Source organism: Aedes albopictus, chromosome 1 (assembly GCF_035046485.1).
Source record: "Aedes albopictus strain Foshan chromosome 1, AalbF5, whole genome shotgun sequence".
In the NCBI taxonomy this organism is placed as follows: domain Eukaryota; kingdom Metazoa; phylum Arthropoda; class Insecta; order Diptera; family Culicidae; genus Aedes; species Aedes albopictus.
This window is the reverse complement of record NC_085136.1, coordinates 122,699,068-122,721,466: the sequence shown is the minus strand read 5'-3', so window position 1 is coordinate 122,721,466 and position 22,399 is coordinate 122,699,068. Positions and strand designations below refer to the sequence as shown.

Genomic DNA, 22,399 nt, shown 5'->3' with positions numbered 1-22,399 from the left:
ACAGTGTAGTACCCGAATGATCAATTTCACCCCGCTGATCAATTACACCCCGGTTTACGGTAATAGATGATTTTGACCCCAACCAATATCGATCTAATCTGAAGCTATTACTCCTACAAATATACGCGTAAATGGTACATCTTCTACCGTAGCCACAGAACAGCCGTTGGCGTTTGAATTATGAGCAGGAAATCGGAACCTTTCAAATGTGTATTAAATCCTTAGAGCGGCAGGTACCATCGTCGACTTACTGCGCTGTGCTACCATACAACCACATATCATTTTTGCGTGTTACATTTTGCGGTGCTTTTTTCCGGGCCAGCTTCACTAGTGTTAACCTTATTTCATCGCCCTTGTCGCCATTTTATGATAGCGAGTTCGTCCGTATCACGACACTAAATATCATGACCAGAGGGGATGATTATAAAGCCATCTCCTAATGAAATAACACCCACAAACTTGCGCGAAAAAAAAAATCGGATTAGAAAGATTACCTTTTCATCAATTTGCGCATCTTCCATTGAGCGGACTGGTTTTTTATGTTCCGTCGAAATAAAATGGTGCTGTTCCAGTCTCACGTAGCGCTTCACACGTTACTGGAACTACAAACAAAATAGTGTTGCCTATAATTCCGTGATAAAATGTTTCTCCGTGAATATGTGTCAAAATGGACCTACCTTTTCCGTTAGCATGGAAATCTGCTGCTGACGTCGGTGAGCTTGGAAAACATTCATGCCTGGGGTTTCTCACTGCTCCTGCTTGTACGCCACGATTCGTTGTTTAACCTTCCTTTTGCATCACGTTGGTAGCAGCTCGCTGACGTAGTGTACGGTTTGGGTCAAAAATGACCCTAATGCCAAAGGAGGGTTAAGGGTTGTGGGGAATCTTGGAGCTATAGCCGAATCAGGTCCAGCTGCAACGTGCATCACGCTGTTGATAGTCCCACACCCACATAATGCCAATTCCAACGTATTTATTCCTGTACATCGTAACCGAATTACAAGAACAATATGTAATCCTATAAAAGCTCTATTTTATTTTTCGCCTGGCACCCAGCCACGATAAATTAAACAGAACACTACAAATGCACACTATGACAAAACGACACTAGGATAGGGTAATTCATGTATTTTGGACAGGCTGAGGACAACGTTGAACAAATCGTCCCCTAGCTTTCTTAGAAAGCAATTGATTATTTCGCAAAGTTACCAATACGCTTATAATATGATTGTGCTTTGCGTTCCTGGTGACAAAAACCTTAACGAAAGCATTTTAAGCTGAGAAAATCACAATTTCCTATCGCCTGTGAGAATTGCATTTTGGACACCGAATATATGTTTTGGACACCCTCAGGTATATATAATTTGGACAGGGCAATTATCTCAATGTTTAGCCATGAATACTTCTTTATCATGAAAGTAGCATAAATTAACAAATATTTTCTTGTAAATAATCAAATTTCTTCGCTTAACAGGCATCTATTTTTGGGGTCTCCAGTTAGCCTAGTGGTTAAGGCTATGGATCGCCAATCCGGAGACGGCGGGTTCGATTCCTGTTCCGGTCGGGAAAATTTTCTCGACTCCCTGGGCATAGTGTATCAGTGTACTTGCCTCACAATATACAAATTCATGCAATGGCAGGCAAAGAAAGCCCTTCAATTAATAACTGTGGAAGTGCTCAAAGAACACTAAGTTGAAGCGAGGCAGGCCAAGTCCCAGTGGGGACGTCGTGCCATAAAGAAGAAGAAGAAGAAGCATCTATTTTGATAACTATTACAGTTTTTGATAAAATCGAGAAAATATCGCCAGACCCACAGAATACGCCTCCAAGTATGCAATCGTACAGCATCCCCATGTAGTTCGTCAGATAACCAAAATATATTTACAGTAGAAAACTTGTAATGTATTTTGGACACCACCTATTTTTAGCGTTCTAGATGAATGTTAAGAGTTTGGCTGCCTAATGCTTCTTAATTGAACATATTTCATTGCAATAAGGCTTTCAAATTTTTTACAATTATTAATTTGACGATTTTGAGGTGAATATTGTATTTGACTGTGAAGTGTATGTCGTCTTGCATACCTGTGCATTTGAGGGGTTTTAGTGAAATAATTTACATTTTCGATAATTTTGAAGTAAATTCTTATTTGTTAAGCGTATTCTCAACGTAAGTCAGCAGAATAGGGTCTGTTTGATCCAATAATCGATATTGAGAAGTATCTACTTTTATTAGCTCTCCGAAACAAGACATATACCGCCGTGCATGTCCAAATTACATACATGTCCAAATTATATTTTTTACCCTATTGGATTTTTCATCAAATTTAACGCAAGTGGTGGGTGATTGTGACGACATAGTGTCCTGGCAATACTGAAGGATCATTCCCAAAGCCATTGTGCACAGAACATTGAGCCATTTTATTTTTTGGTCATGTGTTTGATGAAATAAATCGAAAAATAAATTATTCGCGAGAGCTTGTGAATGCTCGCATGCAAAGCTGCACATTTCAAAATTGTAATCCGATGATCGACTGACATCGCCACTCCGTCGAATGGAGTCCGTCCGAGAAAAACTTTCTGGTTCTGAAACATATGCTTCAGCATTGCTAGGATGAACCACAGCTGATTGGCAATACCGTAATCCGGGATCAAATTGATCACTTTAAAACAACTTTTGCGGATAACATCAGTGTCTGTACAAATATTGCAAAACGAGTTTCTGTAAAATCAGTACCCAGTGGATCTCCATGGAACCATGTGACAAAATTTTGTTCAACAAATTTAATCTTAAAGTTTAATAACTTCAAATATCAAAATATTGGAAATGCCACTTTGGGGCGAAATTGATCAGTATACAATTAAGCATCGGTTGGAAAGGAAAATTTACTTCACCGCTTAATTTTGCTCTTCTAAAACCGAATAACGCGTCTAAAATCTTACAACTAGTGAATTTAATACTTTAAATGCAAAATTAAATTTGGAAATTTCCCCTTAAACGCCTATAGGTAGGCAATTTCCTTTGAAAAAAGTGATTTCTATCACAATAAATGACTACCTATTTCTTCATAAAATGAACTTTTTATAACTATTTCATGTTCTGATTAGCTGCATAACATCCCAACCAAGGATCCACAAAAATGTTAAAACAGAAATTACGGGAAGTCCTATTAGCAGTCAATTGTTTAGTAGCAATGATTTCAGCTAAATGAGTACCGTAAAATGGGGTATCTTTGATAATGCGGGTAACTTTGATAGTTCGACAGGCATGGTATAGATTACCTTATAACTATGATTCCTTTAACCAGTTAAGAAAAAGGCAAACGTAGATCAAAACTATACATATGAAAGTCCATCTTAAACGAATATTCATTAAAACCGAGTTTATATTTAACTTTTAGGGCTAAAAATAAAAATTGATGATATTTCTGTCATTTGTCAAACCCTTCAAACAATCTGCTGTACAGCTCTGTTTCAACTATTTTTTCAATGAATGGCCTCTTATTGATGGTAGATCCATCATAGTAGATTCCAAATCTGGCCTTGAATCTCTTAACGAAGTGCGTTTTTACAAACTGGACTCAATTTTGTAAATTGAGACATAAATCTCCATACACCAATAAACGCCTAAAAGTATGCAATGCCCTTGTAATTTCATGTAGATAAATCAGTGTTATTCAAAATTTGTTAATAAAACATTAAAAAAATACCCAAAAAAAAGAAAACTCACCATGAATAGCATGCAATCATATGTTGATGTACCGTTAAACATATATTTTTACAAAGATAATGATTTTCGACAGCTAAATTCACTGTGTTTTTCACTCAGTACTCCACAAACTCATTTTTATACGTAAAATTTAGTAAAAAATCAATGTTTTGATATAAAAAACCTCTCTAATATTTTCCACAAGGCTTCTCTCATCATGTTCATACTCCTGAGATTTCAATCTGTGATTATTTTTTAAAATTTGATATGTTTTTTAGGCCACTATCAAAGTTACCCCAAAATGAATATCTGATTTTCGCTCATATGGAAAACGCAAAGTCACCCAAAGTATTTAAAATCATCAAATCTTTCAATTGTAATTGATAACTGATACCCCAGTACTTGTTTTAAAAATATAAAAGTAGGGAAAATACTGTTACATGAAAAAATATTAAGAAAATTCGCTGAAAAACTGTCAAAGTTACCCCATTTTACGGTAATACATTGCAAATTCGTTGAAAAAATAAGGCAAAACTAACTTCTTTCTAAAAGATTAAAAGTCTACACTCATCTCTAGACATCTACGAATCAGATGACGTTAAAAGTTTAAGATCATTACGACGCTTAAGAGTTCCTAGTATAGAATAACATTGTAGTACGCGATTGATCAATTTCACCCCGCTGATCAATTTGACCCCGGTTTACGGTACCCAGAGTGCCCTCAGAAGAGGACGTGCACGTGCACGAGCTTCGCAGACAGATCATCGAACGTGGAAAAAAATTAACGTAATACTAGCAGACGCTCGTTGATATGTCGGTCTGCTGATGGCTTCGGTTTGAAGCGTTAAGGATATCGTATCACGTTGAAGATTCTTCCCCTTGAAACACTTCTTTTTGATGTGGCCTTTCATTCCGCAAAAGTTGCAGACCAACTGTGAGTAGTCTGGCCGTTGTCTCTGCCCAATGTTCTCGCCTCGCTCTTCGCTACAGCTGTTGGTGCCGAACGCTGACGTCCCCTCTGCTTGGTGGGATCGCAATTTCGCAATGGTCTGAACCCTAATCTGCTCTTCACTGGTCCCCTGCTGCTTCCTGCACCCTCATTGTATGCGTTTGTCTGATATTTGCTTACTTACCTTACCTTACCAATCAGGCTAAGGCCGGGGTGGCCTCTGCTGTACATAGAGTAGCCGTCTCCATTCTACTCGGTCCATGGCAGTTTGTCTCCAATTCCGCACTCTGCGTAGGGTCTGCAGATCGTCCTCCACTTGCAGGGTGTCTATTCATAACTCAAAATAAAATTCCCTGAGTTTTCCAGGTTTTTCGAGATGAAATTTTGAAAGTTTATAATTAAAAACCCTAATTAATCCACCTAGCGGTGATGGCGCCTTTCTCGTGCCTTCGAAACCCCATTTCAATAAAACTCAAGCGAAATGTTGATGTATATCGCATTTTCATACAATTGACAGAAATCCATTTCATGATATCAGAAATCATATCGTTTATCTAGCTTTAAATGTTTGAGAATCAAACTCTTAAGAAAAAGACGCTATCTTGAATTTGAACCCATCATTTAGGATTTAAGATTGCCATCTAGGATGTTCTGGTCGCCATTTTTGGCGTCCAGGCATCTTCCCTACGAAAAATAAACTTCATTAAACAGCCGCCATCTTGAATTTGGAGCCACCATCTTGGATTTTGGACCAACATCTTGGATATTCTAGTCGCCATTTTTGAAATTCAGACATCATTCACATACCAAATATACCAATAATGCATTGTTTCAGCCCCTAAAACTCCATTAAACAGCCGCAATTTTGAATTTGGAGCCGCCATCTTAAATTTTAGATCGCCATCTTGGATATCCTGATCGCCATTTTGGGCTCTGGACCCATACCAAATATACCAATATTGCATGGTTTTAGATCCTAAAACTTCATTAATCAGCCGTTAGAGCCTAAATCTCCATCAAACAGCAACCATCTTGAAGCTGAAGCCGCCATCTTGGATTTTAGATCGCCATTTTGTACACTCTGGTCGCCATTTTCTGACACCGGACATCTTACCCATACCAAATATACCCATATTGCATGGTTTTAGAGCCTTAAACTTCTTTAAATAGACGCCTTGAATTTGAAGCCACCATCTTGGATTTCAGACCGCCATTTTGGATATTCTATTCAACATTTTAAGAGTCCACACATCTTCCCCATATCAAATATTTCCATATAGCATGCTTTAAGAGCCTAAATCTCTATTAAACAGCCGCCATATTGAATTGTGAGCCACCACCTTGAACATTTGGCTGCCATCTTGAATTTTGGGCCGACATCGTGGAGCTTCTGGTCTCCAGTGTTGATTTCCACACTAAACTCGTCAACCATGCTTTTTTGCTTTAGTTATCTAACTAAACCAATAGATTCCAAGATTTTTTTTGATAGCAAATTTAATAATCTTTCAAATGCGATAAGTTTGACCATTTTCAAGTCATAGCCAATTTGAGACAAGCAAAGTTAAAAACATGTAAAGTTCAATTACTACGTAACGGTTGAGATTTGACCATATGCGTAAAACATTTTTTTCACCGGTCTGAACCTGTTTGCTTGCTAACGTTCATAAGCATATCAAAAAATCATAGCTTTGCTGTGTCGCATACATAGGTTCAGTTCAATCGTATATTTAGCCGTTTTCGGAGGGATACCCGGAACTGGTTAGGCGCTGTCCATAAACTACGTAGACTTTTTTTCGGTCATCTCAGATCCCCCCCTCCCCCCTCGTAGACTTTTGTTCATACAAAATTTTCGAAAATTGTATGAAGCGTAGACTTTGGCCAAACCCCCCCCCCTCCCCGTCCCCCCCTTAGAGTCTACGTAGTTTATGGGCAGGCCCTTACGGCACTACCGGCTGTCTCTAATGTGGTCCTAACCTATTTCTTTGATAACCAGTCATCAGGTTATCAGAAAAGCCGTTATTTGTTGTATCGCATGCATTGGTTTGGTACTCTTTTATGTTGGCCACATCCGTCGGAACCCCCGGAACCAGTTCCGGACAACTACCGGTTCATATATGGTCTGATACTGTTTTCCTGCTGACCGTTCATCAGGTTATCGAAAATGCCGCTGCTTGATGTGTCGCATGCATGGGTTTGATACTCTTTTAAATTTGGCCACTTCCGGTGGGACATCCGGAACCGGTTCCGGAACACTCCCAGTTCAGATATGGTCTAATACTGTTTTCCTGCTTACCGTTCATAAGATAATCGAAAATGCCGCTGTTTGATGTGTCGCATGCATGAGTTATGTTCAATTTGATATTTGGCCACTTCCGGCGGGACACCCAGAACCGGTTCCGGAACACTACCGGTTCAAATGTGGTCTGATACTGTTTTGCTGCTCACCGTTCATCTTCTTCTTCTTCTTTATGGCTCGACGTCCTCACTGGGACTTGGCCTGCCTCGCTTCAACTTAGTGTTCTTTGAGCACTTCCACAGTTATTAATTGAAGGGCTTTCTTTGCCTGCCATTGCATGAATTTGTATATTGTGAGGCAAGTACACTGATACACTATGCCCAGGGAGTCGAGAAAATTTTCCCGACCGGAACGGGAATCGAACCCGCCGTCTCCGGATTGGCGATCCATAGCCTTATCCACTAGACTAACTGGAGACCCGCTCACCGTTCATCAGATTATCGAAAAAGCCGCTGTTTGATGTGTCGCATGCATGATTTATGTTCAATTTGATATTTGGCCACTTCCGGCGGGACACCCAGAACCGGTTCCGGAACACTACCGGTTCAGATATGGTCTGAGACTTTTCTTCTGCTTACCGTTCATCAGATAATCGTAAATGCCGTGGTTTGATGGGTCGCATGCATGGGTTTGGTGCATTTTCATATCTGGCCCTTTCGAGGGGTACCGATCCGGAACACCTAAATGGCCATAACTCCGGAACGGCTGAACCGATCCGAACCGTTTTCAATAGGAAACAATGGGACCAGATTCCGCGTCGAATGAGCCATCGATCGTTAAAATCGGTTGATATTTACTGTCTAAAAGTGAGGTGACCTTTTTTTGTACACATACACACACACATACATACACACACACATACACACACACAGACATCATCTCAACTCGTCGAGCTGAGTCGATTGGTATATGAAACTTGTCCCTCCGGGGGCTCTATCAAAATTTCATTTTTGGAGTGAACATATAGCCTTTCGGTACACCTTCGTGTACGAGAAAGGCAAAAAATAACCCAAATTTTCTAAAAAATAGAAAAGATGACTTAGGGTATCATGAATAGATTTGTTCTCTTCGTCATGAGGGCTGAGGAAAACAGGTAAGTTTCCCTACTCTTCAAAAATTCTTTAAAGATTTTTGAGCATAATTCCTGAAATCTTTTCCAAAGTTTCTTCCTGGCTTTCCGCAAGATTCTTTCACGAGATATCTGTTTAAGTACGTCCCGATATTTCTTGCAAAGGTTTTCCGATATACTTCCAGAGATTCTCGCTGGATACCTCCTGAAGATGCATCCAAAACTATTCAGTTTCTTCAAGAATGTCATTGGTTGTCTCGTAGCCATGCGGTTAGAGTCCGGATGGATGAGGGTTCAATTCCCGCTACGAGCGATGAAATTTTTCACGCGAATAGCTTCTTATCTGTAGCCACTCCGTATTAAGTTTCGTTCAATCGGTACAGCCGCCGGCTGAATCCAGTATCAGTGTCTTTTTTGTGGTTTTCCGGGATAGCTATCCAATAGTTTATGTCTGGATTTTTACCGATAGTTTTCCGGTATTTCTCTTGATTTCCTCGCGGAACTTCGTCCGTAGCTGCTATCAGGATTACATGAGGTTTTCAGAATTGCTCCTTGGATGTCCTTAATAATATATCGAGATGTCTCATTTTTTCTTAGGTTCTTCCTGAAGTTCCTATCGAGATTTCTTCAATAACACTGGGGAGTTTCTCGCAAGATTTTATTTGAATTCTCTCGAATATTTCTCCAGGAATGTTCTATAAGGTATTTCGTAAGTTATCTCAGGAGACATTCTGAGGAAAACCCGTAGAAGAATCCCTGCAATAACTTTGGGAGAAATCCCTAAAGGAATATCCAAAATCTCGGATCAATTTCTGGTAAAGATTCAGGGAAGAATTTTGGGAATAAAGCAGAGAATATGTGTAAAAAATCGCAGGTGGATCACTGCAAGAAATCCGGCACAACTACAAGGAACAGTCTAGCTCTGAAAGAATGCAATAGATGAACTCAATGAGAAATATCAGCAATAACTCCTGTGGAAATCCCAAAAGGCACTCTGGAAAAAATCTTAGGAGAAAGTCCAGGGTATATTAAGAAAAACTCTGAGAGATATCTCGTGACCAACATCGGAAGGAATCTTCTGAGAGAAGTTTCAGGTAAAATTTCAAAATTGTAACTGCCGACTAGCTCAGTAGGGGAGGCTTCCTGAGACTCCCTGAAACAACACCTCAGGGTCGGCATGCTTCTCGACCAGTTATTCGCGGGCAGGGATATTCCCTTTCGCACTGTCGTACAGAAAAACTCACGTCACTTCACATTTTACACATTTATTCCCGGACTTTTCCGGTCTCTTCTTCTTCTTACACTTTCCTCTTTCCCACATTCTTATATCTACTTTAACCTGATCTTTCCTTTTCTTATCGGGGCCCCTTCTATCTTCCACCTTTTACCACCAGCTTCCACCAGATCTTCTACGATGGCGGCCTTCCAAACGTTGCGCTTCGGCGTCCTTCGAGATAGCGATGGCGACTTTCAAAGGCCTTTGTAGTCTCGGGCGGCAAGTATGTTGACGGACTCTGTTACGACGGGATTTGCCGGAAGTGCCTCAACGTAGGGGGGGGGGGTATCTTTCAGCAGTCAGAACCGAAGTTCTAACCAAAAATAGCGGGGTTCTGCTGTCTTTCTACGCTTCACTTGCTTTTCCGTCTATATCTTTAACTCTTTCAATGCGGGTACAACCTTCCGCACGATTGTTCACTACAACCTCTCAAGTTGGCGGTTCGTTTGGCAGTCTTTCAAGAATCTGGAGTACAAATGGGTCACTGTCCTTTATACTCGGCCAGCGACCTAGATCAGTCGTGTCCCTCTCTCATCATCGTGCCCGTTAGCCCGTCCATCTTTGTTTCTTCGTCCATTCCTTCCAGGCTACCAACAGGATCTGCTTGTCCCTCTGGTGGTGGGTTTTGGAAACTGGTGGCGTAGTATGGTAGACTGTTCAACTACGGTCTAGCAGACATCTAGCTAACGGAGAAAACTACACAACATATACGAACACTTCCTACACTTTTTATACAATACACGGTTCCAATTCATACAAAATCTCAAAAACACTCCACACTGAACTGCGAACACTTACAAAATAAACCTCGCGAAAACTTTTAAGAAATTCCTGTAGGAGACCAGGAAGAACATCTCGAAGAAAGCCCAAAGCAATTGTTTGAAGATATCACAGGAAAAAATGAAAGAAATCTCTTGAAAAACTCTTGCAGTAAATTCGTAAAAAAAATCCTTGGAGGAACTTTAGTTTGAACCCCAGGAATAACTTCTTTAGCAACTCTGAAAGAAATTCTGGGAAGATCTTTTGAGTATATCGCAAGAGGAACACCGGAAGGATTCGCGTGAAATTTTCATGAGGAATGCCAAAAAAAATTCCACGATTTATCCCGACAAAAATACTTATAGAGTATTCGTGATAAATTCTGGTAGAAATCCTACGAAGATTTCTTTGAGCAAAAGTCCGGGAAGAAATAGCATCCCCGAGAAAAACTCCAGGAGAAATCGGTTGGAATTCAGGAATCCTGGAAGGAATCTGGAAGTATATCTTTCCGGAAAAAAAAATCAAAAAGGAATACCAAGAAAAATAGGGTCAAAAATGCAGAAAGAAGATAAGAAATAATTATAAGAAATCCGGGGGACATTCCAGGAGGTATTTCTAAAGAAGTTCTAGAAAGAAACCCTGACTGAATTTTTGAAAAAAATCCTTGTAGCAAAATTTCTGTATGGATTTTTACTACCTGGGTTTTAAACATACGAACTAATATTTTTTTATCGGAGTAAAATTTCCCTGAGTACTCACGATATTCCCTGAGTATTCCAGGTTTTTCCCTGTTGAATAAAATTCCCTGAGGATTCCCGGTTTTCCAGGTTTTTCCAGGTAGTAGACACCCTGACTTGGTCAACCCACCTAGCTCGCTGCGCTCCACGTCTTCTTGTACCGGTCGGATGACTCTCGAGAACCATTTTAGTCGGGTTGCTATCCGACATCCTGATGACGTGACCCGCCCACCGTAGCCTCCCGATTTTCGCGGTATGGACGATGGTTGATTCTCTCAGCAATTTGCTAGCTACTTGAAATACAATACTGGTAATTTATTTCAAAGATTTTTCTGGTTCGCCAGAAAGGAATGATCTGCTTACTGTTGCCATCATGTTCGATAAATCACTAGTATTGTCAGCCGTTCCAGCGTACACCTTAGCATTCTCCCAGGTAGCCGTTATTTTCTCGGCTGTAGCCAACTTAAATTTCACTTAGAAGCTTTTGTCTTGAATGTTTATCAAGATATTTATCAATCAAGTATTGCCTTTTCTTTGAAGTTTTCAAAGTCGCAAAACTCAGCTTGTAGTTTTAGTGCAAGAACAAAATCTTCAGTGGTTTCATCCGGTTGCTGAACCCTGGTACTAAACTTATACTTCTTTACTAAGTCTGAATCGGTTTTGTCCAGTCGGTTCTTCAACTTTGCAATTTAATCCTCGAATGGAATTTCTTCAAGATTCCTCGTTGGATATAATAACTTGATCTTCTCGAAAATTGTCGGCCCTTAAGGTTGATGAAGTAGGGGTATTAGGGGCATAATGGATACCCTAAGCAAATGAGTACGTTAGGCCTGTATAACAGAGTAAAACTTAACATATTATCAGTTGACTTACAACTTTAACTTGTTTCCCAAGTCTTTCAATCATTTACAGCAGGTAGAATGTCTTTATTGTGAAGAAATAATGAATTGTAAACCGTGTGTTTTTTGGGGCTAGCAGGAAAGGTACGGGGCGAAATGGACACTCCTGCATATTTTATGCTAATTCTTTGGCTACATCGGCCAGTTAAGTAATTTGCGTACGGAGATCAATACCACATATATAAATGGAGTATTATAGACACAGATATAAATGGAGTATATAAGACGAGTTTACATAACATCAAAGTTAACTCAATAAACTTTAGGCTAAAATAATCGGATTGAATTTTTTCAAACTCTCTAAAAACGCCTAACAGTATGCAATGCGCGTACATATTTCGTAATTGCCGGTGTTCATTTCGCCCCGAATCGACTACAACATTAAAATTGCTATTTTCAGTAAATTCTGATCAAAAATAAAATACTTCTTCCATTGCTAAATCTTCGTATACATGTAGATAAGGTAACAATTCACTGGTTTTTATGGTGGACAAACTCAAACACTAGTAATACCTTATGTGATGCTGCTTCGAAATTATAAGAATTTCTCCATATGAAGAACATATTTCAATTTCAATGATATTTTGGTTATTTTGGAGCAATATAAATAGTACTTTTAAAAAATAGAACCACGACTTGTTCCTTTACACTTATGCATTAAAAGTTTTACATAAAAGTCAACGGTTTCAGCAAAAACAGGGATGTCCATTATGCCCCTAATCCCCCTATGTCATCTTTTCATCCCTCACTTATTTTGTTTGTGGGGTAAAGTTGGTCAACAAGTGAAATTAAATTCTAGGATTGGAAAATTATTGAACAAACTAAATTTGATGATGCTGCATCTGAACAAAGTTCAACATTTGGTGTATTTTGTAGGTAGGTACCGCCAGTCGGAGTAACTTTGGGCCAAACATCAAGAAAGATGTTTCGCTCAAAATACTAAAATTTATTGAAGTGATTATCCCAAACTGTATGATATATGGTTAAAAAAAAACTTGCGTTGACCATCCGGTACAGACAAAAAATCACATTTAGTTAATTTTCCATTAAGAAAACGTGATGTAAAATATATGGTTAGGCGAACTGTACAATATCGTTGTTTTGAAATGCCCAGTTAAACACCGAACATGTAATGAATTGTTATTTTTTAGGTATTATGAGCAGTTGTTTTGAAAAGTTATATGTGTTTTCTTGGTTTTGTATGCTATTGCGCATGAATAACTTATTTATTCAAGCTGAAGAACTTTGCTGTAGTGGCTTTGGGCCATATGAAAGTACACTAAATTCTGTTTTTACGCGATTTTTTGTTCCGCGTTTTCAAAACTTTTTTTATCGGATCATCCTAAAATTTTGACAGGGTATCAAGGATGATAAGAGAGATCTCTGGCAGAAATTTGAGCCCCATCGGAAGTAAATTGCGACCAGGAGAGAAGAATCTTTCCAAAAACACATCGCGTAATTTCGAGAAAATCGTGTAAAAAAATCGTGTAAAATAAAACCGCGTAAAAAAAGATCGTGTAAAAAAAGAATTTAGTGTAATGTAATCAGTACGAGAACCCTACAAATGTGAACTAAAACAACTGAGAGTATTCACGTTATTTTATGCATAATACGGTGTAGGTAATATTTTGCAAATAAATGTTAGATTCGAGCAAAATTAAGAAATGCACGCATATCAGTTCCTAGGTAGATGATAAAGAAATATTACTTTCGTCTTTTGAGAATGCTAGTTGGGCAGTTGACCCCATTTCCGCAAAAAAAAAAAACGCGCCGAAATTAGCAAAAACGCGTGAAAAACGCAGAATCCGCTCTACCTGTAACGGCCCTGCACATCATAACCTCAAATTAAAGTTGAAGAAAGAAGGAGAAACATGGTGCTCTAGTTGCAAAGTGTAAAGATAGACGGGGATACCTTCGTCCACCTCGGATCCTTACTGACGGCTGACAACAACGTGAGTAGTGAAATTCGAAGGATCATCATCAGCGGAAGTCGGGCCTACTACGGGCTCCAGAAGGAACTGCTGTCTAAAAAGATTCACCCACGCACCAAATGCACCATGTGCAAAACGCTAATAAGACTGGTGGTCCTCTACGGACACGAGACATGGACCATGCTCGAGGAGGACCTGCAAGCATTCGGAGTTTTCGAGCCACGCGTACTAAGGACAATCTTCGGCGATGTGCAGGAGAACGGTGTGTGGCGGAGAAGGCTGAACCACGAGCTCGCTGCACTTTACGGCGAACCCAGCATCCAGAAGGTGGCCAAAGCCGGAAAGATACAATGGACAGGGCATGTTGCAAGAATGCCGGACAACAACCCTACAAAGTTGGTGTTCACGACAAATCCAGTTGGCACAAGAAGGCGTGGAGCGCAGAGAACACGGTGGGCGGATCAGGTGGAGTGTGACTTGGCGAGCATCTGGCGTGATCGAGGATGAATGAAGAAGAGATGGAAAATACACAGATGAATACACGGTCGAAAACCGTCTTGAAAATGCAACGAACAAGAGAAAACTCGGCAAACGCAGCAATTATGACAACAACGGAGCAGTCGTCAAGCATCGTCAGGACTTATACGAGCAAACAGCTCAGCAACAGAAAAGCCAACACTCGACAAATGAACCTGAAATTGTTCGAACCCAGGCTCGAAAAAATGGACACAACATATTATGGCGCGGGAGTGCTTTTGGACTTTGGAGAGGTACTGCAGAACACTGAAGCTGTTACAGGAAAGTCAGAAAAGTGGAAAGGATGAAGAGAACAGATCACGAAGGGAACTCGATAAACACGGAAAATATGAAAATTGTGGTGAAGGAAAGAAAATTCCGCAGGCTTTCAGAATCTACAGAGCTCCATTCAAAGCCTGTCTGTTCATATTTCCAGTAAGGCAATGTCAAGGCAGCTGGAAGTATGGACAGTGTCCATTGGACACCCAATTGCAAACTGCAGAAGCAAAAAGAAATGTCAAAATTATGGATAACTGCGTCGGGAAACTACGAACAAATGCCCCAATCAACCAAAATGTACGAACTGCAAAAAGGACCATAGGGCGGCCAACAAGAACTACCTCGAAAGAATAAGACGTCAACAACTGGTGGTGCAAAGGAAGGAGGAATGTTTGCACCATCCGGAGAACTACATCACTACGAACAACAGGTTTGACGGTTTGGAGGAAGATTTTGGGGATGATGGAGTGCAATGCATTGACGAAACGTTCTGGAAACCAGACGACAGAAACTACGGAAGGAGCAAGCGAAGACAAATGGGAACGCAAAAGGAAACAAGCAACCCGTAGAGAACCGCTGGTCCTATCATGATGGGTGATTTTTTTTTCGACCGCAGGTTCTTGTGAAGGCCAATGTAGGCTCGACTTCCAATGACGATGTGCCTTCGTATATCACGGTAACGTTGTTGTTGGATCTGAGGTAGACGAGGTCCACAAACACCTCGAAAATGTCTCCGTTTATCGTACTACTACTGCTGCCGTGGCTTGCCCTTTCGTCAACGGTTCCATCTGCCAGCATGAACGTCGTTTTTGACGCGTTCATGATATATCATGTAAACCATCATAACAGTAAGTTTATACATGACTAAAATGAAGTTTACATGACGTGTAAATCTCATTATTTTTATCTGTGTAGACGGTCAATCTATCTGTGAACCCCTTACGCATTTTAATCGTTCATCGTCACTTTGATCAGTCTAGTGAGCTTCTCGAAGGAGCCGTTCTCGTCTAGGGTTTTCCATACCATTGAGCGATCGATACCATCGTACGCCGCCTTGAAGTCAACAAACGTCAGGACCTCATATTCGCGGCATTGTCAGCCGCGTAAAGCGAGACCAAGAGCTACTGGCGTCGTTACTGGTGTGCCCAAGGTACTCCTAGCTGGGCTGAGGCACTTTGGAAGCGATGCTTATCGCTTGTACAGAGTTGCTGCTGGATGTGTGGGATTTCTGAAGAGGCCCAGCAGGGCCCATTATTGAGCCCCCGCCACGTTAGGCTTACTCCGCTTGAGCTACCCGTGTATACGGTGCTGGATCATCTACCGGTGCCGGATATAGTTCGCTTAGGAAACAATCCCAAACTTCCACCTGACTCTTAGTAGGCGGGATTCATCAAGCCCCTGGCCTCATGTCTCTGCTACTACTTACTACTTTCAGTCCTGGGCAACCATGGTGGTGCAGAGGGCTGAATTGAAAGATTTCCATCCCGGGCGATTGCCAGCCATCGCCTTGACCTGTGGCCAGGTCAAATTTCTGTCGACTTGCTTGATTTCGTTGTTTAGGCTGCGTCGCCACGAGCCTCTGGGTCTGCCTCTGCTGCGATGTTCTGCTGGGTTCCAGTCTAACGCTTGTTTGCAGATTTAGCCCCTGCGTAGAGTGTGGCCGACCCACCTTCACTTTCGCTCCCGAATTTCTGTCGCTATCGGCTTTTGATGACATCGACGCTGGAGCTCCACGTTGGAGATCTAATGGTGAGGCCACCATGCACGAATTATATACCGCAGGCATCTATTGATGAAGACCTGCAGCCGCTGAATGTTCTCCGCTGATACACAAACTAGTTTCACTGGCGTATAGCAGCACAGATTTCACGTTCGAGTTCCAAATTCGGATTTTGGTGCGTCGACTAATCTGGTTGTTTTTCCATACATTTCTTAAACTTGCAAAAGCAGCCCTCGCCTTCTTGATCCGTGCACCTATGTCGATCTTGGTGCCGCTATTTAGCTTCCAAGATATTGGAAGCTTTCAATAATCTCCACTGATTGCCCAGCTACCGTGAAGCTGGAAGGGTTGACCGTGTTTACATTAAAGTGACCAGACGTCCCGGATTGTGCGGGACAGTCCCGGATTCAAGCTAGTCGTCCCGCATTGTAAAGTGTCCCGGAATGGTCTCGGATTTCAGCAATCGCTATTTTTGCCTTTCTCGTACACTACACCAAGTGTACTGGAAAGGCTATATGTTCACTCCAAAAATGACTTTTTGATAGGAGGCTCGGAGGGTCGAGTCACATATACCAATCAACTCAGCTCGACGAATTGAGGTGATGTCTGTATGTGTGTATGTATGTGTGTGTGTATGTGTGTGTGTACAAAAAAAAACTCATCACTATTTGGCAGTAAACTTCAACCGATTTTAATAACCGACGGTTCATTCGACGCGGAATCTGGTCCCATTGTTTCCTATTGAAAATGGTTCGGATCGGTCCAGCCGTTCCGGAGTTATGGCCATTTAGGTGTTCCGGACCGGTACCCCAGGAAGGGGTCAGATATGGAACCGCTACAAACCCATCCATGCGACACATCAAACTACGGCATTTTAGATTACTTGATGAACGGTAAGCAGAAAAATGGTCTCGGACCATATCTCAACAGGTAGTGTCCCGGAACCGGTTCCGGGTGTCCCGCCGGAAGTGGCTAAACATAAAAGTGAACTAAACCCATGCATGCGACACATCAAACAGTGGCTTTTTCGATAACCTGATGAATAGTAAGAAGGAAAACATTCTCAGATCTTATCGGAACCGGTAGTATTCCGGAACCGGTTCCAGATGTTCCGCTGGAGGCGGTCAAGTATGAAAGTTAACCAAACCCATGCATGTGACATATCAAATAGTGGCTTTTTTTATATACTGATGAACGGTAAGCAGGAAAGTATCCTGAGACCATATTTGGACCGGTTGTGTTCCGGAACCAGTTCCGGGTGTCCCGCCGGAAGTGGCCAACTATAAAATTGAACTAAAACCATGCATGCGACATATCATACCGCGGATTTTTCGATAAACTGATGAACAGTAAGCAGGAAAGCATTCTCAGACCATATCGGAACCAATAGATATATCCCTTCGGAGGTGACCAGGAGAGATATCCCGTCGGAGGTGGCCAGGTATAAAAGTTAACCAAGCCCATGCATGCGATATATAAAATAGTGGCTTTTTTGATATCCTGAAGCACAGTAAACAGGAAAATATTCTCAGAACATATCTGAGCAGGTAGTGATCCGGAACCGGTTCCGGGTGCCTCGCCGGAAATGGCCAAATAAAAATGTGAACCAAACCCATGCATGCGACACATGAAATCGCGGATTTTTAGGCATCTTGATTTGGCAAAAAAAAGTTTCCGGCCATATTTGGGACAACCGGTAGTATTCCACAACCGATTACGGGTGCCCCATCGGAAGTGGTCAAATGTAAAACGGATCCAAACGCATGCAGGCAGCGCAATTAATAACGGCATCTTCGATAACGCGAAGAACGGTCATCAAGAAAATAGTCTCACGCCACATTTAAGACTACCGGTAGTGTTCCGGAACCAGTTTCGAGTGTCTCGCCGGAACTGGCAAAATGCACAAATGAACCACACCCATGCATGCGGTACATCAATTCGCGACTTTCTAGGAAAACTGATTAACAATTTGCATGAAACTAGACTAAGACCACATCAGGAACAATCGGTAAGTGGTAAAATTTGAACCGAAAGTGACTTAGAAAGTGGTAAAATGTGAAATTGAACCAATCCCATGCATGTGGTACCATAAAACCACGCCAATTCGAAATGATTGCTGTCAAATAACCTGGGTAAACTTTTAATTCGATAAACTAACTCTATTTTAGTTTTTGTTTTTATTGTAGGATTTGTTTTTGAACACAAATACTACAGATATGGAGGTGATACGAATTGATAGCTTGTTCATTTTACGATTGTTGGCTTCACTGCGGTTGATCAGGTGTCGGATAGCACCAATTAAAACCTGCGGAAGTAGCAGCTGCACGAGGATCCGCTGCGCGTGTGAGTAGCATCACAATATCGGATCATTTGTATTTACAGTGTATTACACTGTGACATTTGATCATTGATAACACGATGATCGATCCGTAAGACCATATTTTAGACAGCCGGGAGTGTCCCGAAACCAGTTCTGGGTTTCCCATTGGAAGTGGTCAAATGTAAAAGTGATCTATACCCACGCATGAGATAAGTCAATATTTTTTTTTGAGGTAACGTAATGAACGATAGCAATGAAATAGTCTCAGACTATATTTGGGAGACCCGGTAGTGCTCCGGAACCTGTTCCGGTACTGCATCGAAAGTAACCAAATGTACCATGCGACACATCACATCACGGCTTTTTCAATAACCCGAGTAACGACTAACTAGAAAATAGGCTCATACCACATTAGAGACGAGCAGTAGCATTGCACAACCAGCGTTTGGTGCTTCGCCGGAACTACGAAAGTTAATAAAACCAATGCAAGCGATAAATATGTGTAAGAGAGCAAAATCTTGACAAATTAAACCCACATACAAACAGACGTCTCACTATACTCAATACCTATCGTTCTTATTTTCAACGGTCAATAAAATATAGGGTAAAAGGGTATAATGCGCCCCACCGGGGCAAGACGCCCCCCTTCATTTTCTAGCAATTCAAGCGCTTTTCGCATACTTGATCGATTAGAAATCTTAAATATTGAAGAATAATTGCCATCAAGCTGGTCCGTTAGTTGATTGGTACAGAAAAGCAATAAAAATATCAAAAATTCTGAAATCGAGGCTTTTGGCGTAATATTTCACCTCCTGTAAGCTGACTTCATTGTAAACGCAGCTAGCTCTATTCGCTTGAGCTATTTTGCAACTTTTATGCAGTTAAACACTTAGTAAAAGACCCTCCTAGGATAAGCATGTGGTGGAATTATTCTCTGGGACAGTTTGATCACGGGGCTGGACGTTTTTCTTTTGATGGGGGCGTATTGTCCCGTTTGTTTTGAAACGGCAAATTTTGGAACGTTTTCGAAAAACGTTTCAAAGCTTCCACAGTCGCCCCTCCAAAGGCAAAGTTCGCATGCCACACTTCACTGACTTCAGGAACAACGATTTGCAGTGGACAATAGATAGAATAAGGCACCAGTTTAGGGTATATTGCCATTTCCGCTTAAGGGGGGCATATTATACCTGTTTACCCTAGCCTAAAATGTGCAGAAAAAACTTTGTTGAAGACCGCAAATTGATCTATGATTGTGTAAAAAGTTATATCTTAGCTTGTTAGTATCGTCTTGATATTGATCAGCCATCAGTGTTATTGAAGGTGTTCAAGTAGTCAACTGAGAAGTCTGATATTATTCAGCCCTGCTTATACGTTGAACATAACGTCGGACTATGTGCCATCAATAAGTTTTAAGTCAATTCAAAGATGTCTTTGATAAAATGCTTTCTTTACTTCAAAAATATCCGGATTCAGGAACACTTTGACTTACGTCGACGGAAAGATTGTGAGAACATATTCGAGGAGAAAGGCACTACCACCACTAGGTGGATTAATTTGGGTTTTTTTCTTGATAGATATATTTGACTAATATATTGAACTGCTTCTGTTCTACTTGCAAACTTCGGAAAAAATTAAATAGTAAAAAGTAAAAAAAAAACTTGTTCATGAATCAACGTGCCTCATTTTACTTGATTTATTTTTTCTATTTTTTTTTTAACCTTCCGTAACTCGCGCGGTTGGCCATCGCCGCCAACACTTCGATAATGCTGAATACAAAAAGCGAGATTTTTTTTCAGCGTGTTGTACAAAATACAACAGCGCGATCGCTCGAGGGTTTATTCGTAAATTCTTCACGCGTATTGCTTGATTCTTGTAAGCTCTCTGTAAGTGAATTCGAAGACTTTTTGCCAGAACTTTTGTTCACCTTTGCTTTTCAATAAAAACATTCTCAGAGATATCAATACATATACCCACGCTATAGCATCCCACAGGGAGTTCTTTGACTAATACAGATCCCGTCAGATAAAATCACAAGAGAAGCATTCCAAAGGCTGCTGGATTCGTGGAAAAAATAGTATGTTTCTTCGAGTACTCCCCCGGCTATTTATATTTTCACTAGCTTTTCTTTTGCAGGGATTTTTATGCATTTCCAATGTTTCTCCAGGATTCTTGTCAACAGATGTTTAAGGGGATTTTTAACAATGATCAAAGGATTTCTATAAAATTTACAGTTTTGTCTAAAACTCTCCTAAATTTTCTGCAGCAATTTATTTCAATGTTTGAACGGAAACTTTTCATGAAAAAATGTTCAGGCATTTCGAAAGAATGCTCTTGAAATTCTTGGAGATAAATTTTATTGAAACCAAAAAAAGATGTAAATACATTCACAAGGGTCTCTAAAATAATACCAGAAGAGATATTTAGAGGAATATTAAATAATTAACACTTTAAGGGCAAACGACTTGGGATTCCAGTTCAACATGCACAAATCTCAAAAAGTAAACGTCTGACGACAGTGAAATTTTTATTTTGCCCTTGTTCACTTGAAAAACGCTTCAAATAAGATGAGCTGGCTTTGTTTTTCACGAGGTTTTTGTGGCTATAATCGTGAGTAGGTACGGAAGTCAGCCATTGTGCCAGCCATTTTGGAATTCTAACAAGCGTGTTCTTATAAACTATGCAGGGGTATCATTTTTGCATATCTTTATGTTAATTTTTTAAAACACTTTGAATTTAAAACTTATTGTGTCAAATGTACACTCGTTGTCTTGCATTATTGTTTCTTTTTTCTGTTGGGGCTTTGTTTTGTATTATCTATATTTGGATTAACATGTCAATCAAGTTGATAAAATAATTTCATCATTTTTCGAAAATTTAACAATTATTTTACTTTTCAATTTGTTACGCAAATACAGGTTGCAATATTTTGATTTTATTAGATTTATTTTTCTGGAAAATAGGGTCACTCAATCACTGAAAAACTTACAATTTGGATAATGTAAAACTGTGTCCCGCATCAATGCAAAATATATCTGGTCACTTTAGTTTACATCCAACGATTTGGTCTTGTTGACGTTGATGGTAAGACCTGCCGCTGAGGAGCGATTGGCAAGATCATCGAGCTTGCTTTGCATTTTAGTGCGCCGTTTAGCTAGGAGAGCAACGTCATCAGCCAATTCGAAGTCATTTAGGTGCTTCATGGTAATGGGCTGCCACAGCAATCCACGATTTGGTTCACGATCAATTGGACCTACCAGGATCTCGTCGATTACGATGAGGAGCAGTAGCGGTGATAGTATACATCCTTGCCTCACTCCAGCAACGACCCGGATGGGATCGGACAAAACACCGTTGTGCAGTACCCGAGCAGGAGAAAATAACTGAAGAATAACTAACTCAGGTATGGAAAACCGAATACCTACAACCTGAATGAGGTATTAAGTAGCCCTGCATAAGAGGTAAAATACCTAAAATAATAACTGGTGTGTATTCTGTGCATAACGCGTGAATAATGACATCAGGTATGGCAATACCTAAATAATAACCGGAGATTTTTCCATACAAATAGCGATTTTTCCATAAATGAATAATACCTCAATCAGTCCTCAACACCAAATCAATAACTCGTTGAGGTATTGTACCAATACCTACAAAATACCAAAATAAGTTATTTTCAATACCTGGACAACCGACCAATACCTTGTCTTGGTATGATACCTGACTTTGGTATGCTCCAGTTATGTGGCAGTTATTCATTCCTGCTCGGGTACTCTGCACGAAAATGCCCTGTAGGGGAGACTGAGGAGACTTGATCCCTGGGGAGACTTGTTCCCCCCATATTTGCTCGGAATCTAAAACATTTTTCTTCTAGCAAAATTTTTCCAAAACTACTCCTGGACAAACGACTATGTTTTGGCTATAAGTGATTTCGATTGTACAATG

The 22,399-nt window shown here is 40.6% G+C and overlaps 1 protein-coding gene across 1 annotated transcript in view; it reads right to left on the bottom strand.

Annotated features, from left to right (window-relative positions):
- LOC134285601 (uncharacterized) overlaps positions 1–21,636 on the bottom strand; it is a 381,851-nt gene extending 360,215 nt beyond the window's left edge. Inside the window, exon 1 of the mRNA XM_062846699.1 lies at positions 21,546–21,636. Within this exon, the coding sequence (XP_062702683.1) occupies positions 21,546–21,591 (46 nt within the window). The 5' untranslated portion in view covers positions 21,592–21,636. The remainder of the gene's footprint in view (positions 1–21,545) is intronic.
- Positions 21,637–22,399: the final 763 nt, after the last annotated feature.